Source organism: Hydra vulgaris, chromosome 15 (assembly GCF_038396675.1).
Source record: "Hydra vulgaris chromosome 15, alternate assembly HydraT2T_AEP".
NCBI lineage: Eukaryota > Metazoa > Cnidaria > Hydrozoa > Anthoathecata > Hydridae > Hydra > Hydra vulgaris.
The window spans coordinates 26322108-26330000 of record NC_088934.1 but is presented as its reverse complement, the minus strand read 5'-3'; the positions used below and the strand labels follow the sequence as shown (position 1 = coordinate 26330000).

Sequence of the window (7893 nt, the reverse complement as noted above, 5' to 3'; positions counted from 1 at the left end):
TCACTTTTCAATAATTTAAATAAAATTTATTTATTAAACAATCATTAAAAATAATTTGTAAAAGCGTTTTGCATAACTTTAATAAAACGTTTCAAAAGATTTTTAAGTAATTTATTTCAAACGCAATTAAAAATGTAACAGAAAGTAATTTTGCTTTGATTTTGATTTTCATTTTAAAGCTTATACATTTTATTATATTGTGTTTTTTTTTTGAGTATTTATAATTTTTTTCCTAGTTTAAGTTTAACTAAGCATTTCTTTTTTCAGAGCATTTCTGTTTCATCAAAACATCTAAACAGTTGTGGTCAATTTGTGAACAAAAAAATCATTTGCATCGTCAGCAACAGCGTTCAATTGCGCACCATTCCTGTTTTAAGCCTGATATATATATATATATATATATATATATATATATATATATATATATATATATATATACATATATACACATATATATATATACACATATATATATATATGTGTATATATATATATATATATATATATATATATATATATATATATATATATATATATATATATATATGTATATATATATGTGTGTGTGTATATATATATATATATGTGTGTGTGTGTATATATATATATATATATATATATATATATATATATATCAACTTGTTTCTCCGCGCAGCGGCCTTGTTTGTCAAGGTTCGTGTTTCGGAGCTATAGAGTTGAGAGAGGGTTATTAACCACTAATAAGTAGCCTCCTCATCTGTAGTGGCCTTCTCGGCCTTGAGGAGGTGAATAAAAAAAAAAAATAAAAATAAAAAAAAAAAAATATATATATATATATATATATATATATATATATATATATATATATATATATATATATATATAGCCCTTGAAACTTAGGACAGCCTTCAGGGACCAGCCCCCTGAAAATGAGAGCAAATCTTTGTAAAATACTATGCTTACTTGTGAAGTAATTAAATTTATGTTTAGTATGCGAATTGAGTTTTGTATAAGGTTATAAAGGGAGAAAAGATTTAGCTATATACAATAAATTTATAGTTAAAGAAATTTTGTCAAAAAGAAACTTTTTAAATTGTATTTAAGGTGAAAAATTATTTATAAATAATTTTAAGAAATAAAAAATTTTATCTACTGCTTGAACAAATTAAATTAATGTTATCTTTTTAAACTTACCATTAGATTTATTATGTACCCTTACCTTTGCTTCTTTAAAATAACCAGTAAACTCATTTTGTGATTTTATGTTATCATGTTCTTTTTTTAAATCACCTAACTGACCATCAATCACTACAAAAATAAATGAAATTTGATAAGTGAATCAAAAGATATATCAATACGTTTTTACCAATATAATGTGAATAAATTTTAGAAAAAAAATATAAATTGAAACAAATTTAGAAAACCTTACAAAAAAACATCAACAAAAAAACTAACATTTTATTCTTCTATTGACAATTTCTTGTGCTTGCTTAGTCGATCTTTCAACAAACCAATTGTCCCCTAATAAAACCATGATTTCATTAGTGTGTAATAATTTACCAGGGAAAAAACCAACAGAACCAATTGGAACCTATATGTAAATAAAATTATTAAAATTATTTGTTAAAAGAAAACATTACCATATTGATCGTCATTTAATATATCAATTTTTATTTTGTATTTTCAAATACTTTTCAAAACTATTTTCAATATTTTATAAACCTATAATATATAACTTAGATATTTTTCGAAAATGACATGATCAACTATTATTTAACATGACTTGCTATAAAAAACCTTTAAAAACATGATCGATTATTATTTAATATGACTTACTATTAAAAAAAAACCTATAATAACGTGATCAGCTATTCTTTGACATGATTTGCTATAAAAAAAACCTATAAAAACATGATCGATTATTATTTAATGTGATTTGCTTTAAAAAACCTATAATAACATGATCGACTAATATTTAACATGATTTGCTATAAAAAAATTATAAGTTAAACTAAAAATTTAATTTAATTTATTATAACTATAATTAATATTTATAAATAAATAATAAAAAAAGTATGTAAAGCAAGAGGGATTCACTTTTTCAATCCCAATCTGCTACAGTTATAGAAATACTAGTGTTGCCTATTTTTTAACCCAACAATATTGCTAATTTCTAATAATTACAATAAATTAGGGTTCAAAAAGAGGGATTAACAGCATTGGCAATTTAAAAACAAAGGTTTATTTAGCACTATATTTTATGCTATAGTGGGGAAAAGGCAACTCGTTTTATAGGAATTTCAATTTCAAAAATCACAAAATTATTATTTATTCCTTGTCATTGATTTTCAGGAGCACCAAAAATACGTAAACCCTTATAGACTAAATTAAGAGTGTCATGCCATTGAGAGGTTGTTACAATATATTTGTAATAATATCTTTCCTTTTGGTGGTAATGCTTCTTTTATGTGTAGACTTTAAACAATACTTCTAGTCAACTAGTTGATGATGATGTAGTTATCATGTAACCCAGTACTATCTGCCCCATGCCCTGCTGCCTTGTAGGGGTGCTTTTTTAGGCAAAGGTTAGGAGAAACAAACTCTGACTTAAAAATCCAATGCCTTTTGACTCTTGGTTGAGTAAAGGCAAGAAATGGTGTCTAGATCATATTAGGCAGATGTTAACTGCATATAGCTACTGTCGTGTAAAAAGCCTCCTAGGCAAAGACTTTAGAGGTAAGCAGAATAATTTTTCTAATCAGCCTCAAAACCCTTCTTCATCTATTAAGCTGGCATAGATGTAAACCTGTACTACATTGTTTCCTGCCTAGGATGATAAATGATCTTCCTGACTCTACTCATAAGTTTTTGCTTGTGCCTCTTTGATAGTGTTTATGCAACTGTTTATCTCCTAATAAGGGCAAAGCTCTAAAACTCAGTTGGATTTCACCTTCTTGTGCAGCTGCAATATCTAATTGTAATCATTTTTATCATCATTTTTGCAAGATTTTTGTCTCTTGAGAACAAACCGCTATTGATTATTACGAGAAACCAATGTCAAAAGGTGCTTTCCAATGCTATACCCCAGTTAAATAAATGTCATTAAATCTTATCTCAGAAGTTAGCTTCCAGAGACTTTTGGAAAATCTTCAACAGGGTCATTTACAAGAGTAGTTCTTACATTCCATCTCTCATTCATGGAACTGATTTATTAACACTCCCAAGGATAAGGCAGAACTATTTGCAAAGAACTTTTCTTCTAATTTGACTCTTGAATCTTATGGCCATTCTCTTCCTTTCATTCCAATCAAACAGGTCAACCAATTGTTAGAGATTCAAATCATTACAGCTTCTGTTGCTAAAGTCATATTTCGATTAAACTCTTCTACGGCTTGTGGTCCAGACAACATTCCTATCACAGTCTTACAAAATTGTTTTCTGGAACTCTCTTTAATTTTCTCTAAATTATTTAATAAATGTTCAACTGAGTCTTGTTTTCCTACTTGCTGAAAATGACATCTGTTGTTCCAATTTTCAAACTCCTGTGAACATTCTGACCCCTCTAACTATTGCCCATACAGTCTTCTGTTATTAACTTCTAACTAAAGTTGTTTGAGTCTTTGATCAACAAATTTCTCAGATCAAAAAACTTACTGTTTGATAATCAATACAGTTTTCTATCCTTATGCTACATGGCTGACTTGCTAACTGCTGTGACTAAAAAATTTTATTGCGCATTAGATGGAGGCGATGAGGGTAGGGCTATTGTTCTTGAATATCTAAAGCTTTTGATAAAGTTTAGCATGCTGATCTTTTCCATACACTTGCTTCATATGGTATATCTAAAATGTTTTTAAGATTATAAAATCGTTTCTTTCTAACTGCTTTATCAAAGTCATCCTCGAACACCAACACTCTTCCTCATTTCCAGTAACTTCTGGGGTACTTCAAGGTTCTACCCTAGGTCCTATTTTGTTTTTTATCTAAATTAATGATCTTCCAGACAACCTTACATCTAAAGTAGCTCTTTTTGTTGATGACTCAAATTTATACTCCTGTCTTGAAAAAAAGTCTTCTCTTTTCATTTGCTTAGAACAGGCAGCTAATCTAGAATATGATCTCACTTTGGTAACAGATTGGGGTTCACAGTGGTTTGTAAAAAAAACCCAGTTATTTCCTGCAAACAACTATCACACTACTGTCAACATTCCTATATTAATGAAGGCAAACCTCTCACTGAGTCCTCTTCTTTACATCTTCTTTGATTGTTTACTACTGACCTTTCATGGAAACCAAACATAAAATCGATTGCTAAATTAATATCCACTAAGGTTGCTTCTCTTTATCGTTCTTGCCACTTTCTTACTCCTGATTCCATTCTCTACCTATACAAAAATCTTATTCATCCATGTATGGAATACTGTTGTCATATTTTGGATGGTTCTTCTAATGATGCTCTTTCTCTTCTAGACAAGGTCCAAAAACAAATTGTATACCTAGTTGAACCCGCTCTATCTCCTAAGCTTGAGCCTCTTTCCTATTTTGTAAAGTTGCATCTCTTTCTCTTTTCTACAAATACTATCATGATCGCTACTAAAAGGAGCTATTATCGCTAGTTCCATCAACTAAAACTCATTTTTGCCATAAAGAACTCTCTCTTATCTTCATGCTTTCCTGACTCATACAACTTTCAACTTTTCATGTCTTCTGTCAACTGTTTCCTTGCGATATAGCTCTATTCTTTTTTTAACTAGTAACTCTCAACTTAATAGTGTTGCTTGCAGTCTTATTTTTTTTTACATCTTTGCTTGCAACAAGGCTGCAATCACTATAAGAGTTGGACGTTACTGGAAGAGAAAAGATGAAGTTTGTAGAGCAAGATTGAAAGACGACTTAAAAGATTGCAAATCATATGAATCAGGAAAGCAAGATGAAGGAAGCAAATTCTAAAGATTGATGTCTTTTTTGCTATTTATATTTTTTGGCTATAAATAAATGTAGCAAGATTGAAAAAATTTTAAAATTTATTACGCTAAGGAAGATTTGAACGCTCACCAAACCACTGAGTTATGGAAGATATGCATTTAGAAAAAAACAAACAATTTTATGTCTCTTATAAGTTCTACGTATGCGAAAAAAGGTGCCCATGTGCCTAACAAATTTTTCTGTTGTTTTTAGAAATGTTTTTAGAAATGTTTTCAGGAATGTTTTAAGAAACTTTATGCTTTTTTAAAAATTCTCTCCCTTTCGTTTGTTATAGTATATAATATCTTTATATTTGTTATGTATATGATATCTATAGAACTTCAAAAATGTTTTATTTTGTATTTTAAAAATTAAAAAAAAATAAATGTGCAAGCACAAAGATTTGAACCACAGCAATGCATTTCAGAAACACTGCAAGCTAACCACTTAGGCCATTAAGGCATATTGTACAACAACCGTCTTTAAGACTTTATAAAACGGCAAATTAATGGTATTAATAAAAATTAAGAAGAATTTGCTGAAATGCAATTTTCAAGTAAAAGTTAAACTGTAAAACTTGATATATGCTTTAACATTAGATAATTTGAAATTTATGTAAGTTAGATATTTGCATATACTTTCGTTCACATTTTTTATAAAATAAGTGCTGCGACTCTTTCTCGCCATTACCTCGTTTGCAATGGATACCAAGAGCTTAGTATCAAACATGCTCAAAAGAGGACTACTTTAAACGCTATTAAGTTCAGCAATAATAAAGAGATGATTCTTGAAAACAGAGTAATATAATGGTTAATTTTTAACAAGCTATACATTTTAAGTTTAATTGTACATTTTTAAGAGGATTGTTTAGATTACACATACTTGCATTCCCTATAGTTTTTATCTCACATGCTAACTCAATATAAAATTAAAACATTTGAAAGTTATTAAATTTTGCATATTGATAATCTGTCTGAAAAAAATTTTAGTGACTTTTTATATTTTCTTTAACCCAATTTTTATTTAAATTAACTATTATGAAACATTAAACTATTTAAAAAAAAAATTATTTACCATAAAATTATGTGATGTTTGATCAGCAAGTGTATTCAGTTTATCCTTCAACTTGCAATAATCATCTCGTAAACCCTGCCTGTCAAAATAAAAATAAACTATATATAATTTATCGTCATTGGGATATGAAAAAAAGAAACTAAAATTGCCATGATAAATAAAAACAGTGGTGAGAAAATACATCATTGTCAAGTATTGACTAAGATATACCATTGTCAAGTATTTACCAAAATACATCATTGTCAAGTATTTACCAAAATACATCATTGTCAAGTATTTACCAAGATACATATATGTCAAGTATTTACCAAGATACATATATGTCAAGTATTATTAAGATGTTATTGAGAATAATATTGAGAATATCTTTAAAAACAATTTTTTTATTTAATGAACAACATAAATTGACAAATTCAAGTCAATCCTATCACAGGAAATGAAAATGTATCTTATTATGTGCTTATAAAAGCATGACAATTTTTAATTAAAAATTATAATACTTTTTAAACATAAGCTAGTACAACATCACAGAATGTCACTGAAACCATTATTAGAAGTACTGCAATGGCGAGGTCAAAAAACCTTATCATAATGAATCAAGTGAATATGCATAAGCATCTTGAGAGAAATGTTTGGTGGAACACATTTTATACTACATATTTTCAAACAAGTGACAAGTTTTTATTCGATAAATTATATTAGCTTAAATATGAAAAAAAAACCTTAAGGATACCTGTGTTTTCTTGTATTTTCATTTTGTTCCAAAACCTTTAGTAATAAAGTTTAAATTGGTTATATAACAAAAAAATTGATAAAACTTAAGGTAAAATTTAAAATTCATTTCAACTAAAACTAGTTAACAAGAAAAAAATTACTTTTTTTTGTTCTTCAATCAATTTATCCAAATAAAATAAATCCATTTCTATTATTACTAAAAAATTGTATTAAAAATAAATTTGGTTTATATTTTTAATTACCTGCAGTTACTATAGTCATGCAATTACTAACTATAGTCATGCAGTTACTATATATATCTGTAATTACTATAAACATGAACTTTTTTTAACAACTTTTAAAATGCCTCAGTCTTTTTTCAAATATTTATATACACTCAGCATTGAAAATAACTTTTCAGACTGAACATCTTAATTTTTATACATAATTAAGATGTTTGCTTTGTTTATACATAATTAAGATGTTCACTTTTTTTACTGACTGAAGATGTTTAGATGTTCAGCCTGAACATCTAACTTATACTGTTTTAAATTTTTCATGTGTAATGTGTAAAATAAATTTTTTAAATTTTTATTTTCAAAAGTTTATTTTAAAACCACAAAATATTAGTTAGTACCTGTTATTAGTAATTAGAAAATGTTTTGCTAATAAAATAAGAAGACCCCAACCCTCCCCTCTCCTCGTCAAAATCATTTATATTCAAATAAATTTAAAAACCTTTAGAAGTTTCAAACTACTTGAGTATTTTAAATATGGTGATGAATAAAATCTCCCTTTTGTAAGAAAACTTAACAAAACTTGTTATACTCTTTTAAATTTTTAAAAGTAAAAATTTGTTAAATTAAAAACTTCCTAAATTTTTTAAATTAAAAGGTGAAAATATCAAATTTGTTAAATTAATTGCTTAGAATACACATTATTTATTATTTAATAAGTAATATAAATTGGTAAAAATAAAAATAGCATATCAGTAGATGAGAATTATAAGGTTCTATCTCCCAATTTTCTTGGTAAAAATATCAAATTTTCTGTTTTTATTTATAATATTATTTTTGTGTTCAAAATTATATAATTTTAGTATATTAATTTTATTATTACTATTTATATAATATTTAAAAGCGCATGTTTTTACTTTTTCAT

At 26.8% G+C, this 7893-nt stretch overlaps 1 protein-coding gene across 2 annotated transcripts in view; it reads right to left on the bottom strand.

Annotated features, from left to right (window-relative positions):
• The window catches only part of LOC100212905 (unconventional prefoldin RPB5 interactor 1), a 22931-nt gene extending 15892 nt beyond the window's left edge, over positions 1–7039 (bottom strand). For both annotated transcript variants that reach the window (XM_065820569.1, XM_065820570.1), the window contains exons 1-5: positions 6894–7039; positions 6752–6786; positions 6019–6097; positions 1435–1570; positions 1199–1287 (exon numbers count right to left, since the gene is read on the bottom strand). In XM_065820569.1, the coding sequence (XP_065676641.1) occupies positions 1199–1287; positions 1435–1570; positions 6019–6097; positions 6752–6786; positions 6894–6938 (384 nt within the window). In that variant the 5' untranslated portion in view covers positions 6939–7039. The remainder of the gene's footprint in view (positions 1–1198; positions 1288–1434; positions 1571–6018; positions 6098–6751; positions 6787–6893) is intronic.
• Positions 7040–7893: the final 854 nt, after the last annotated feature.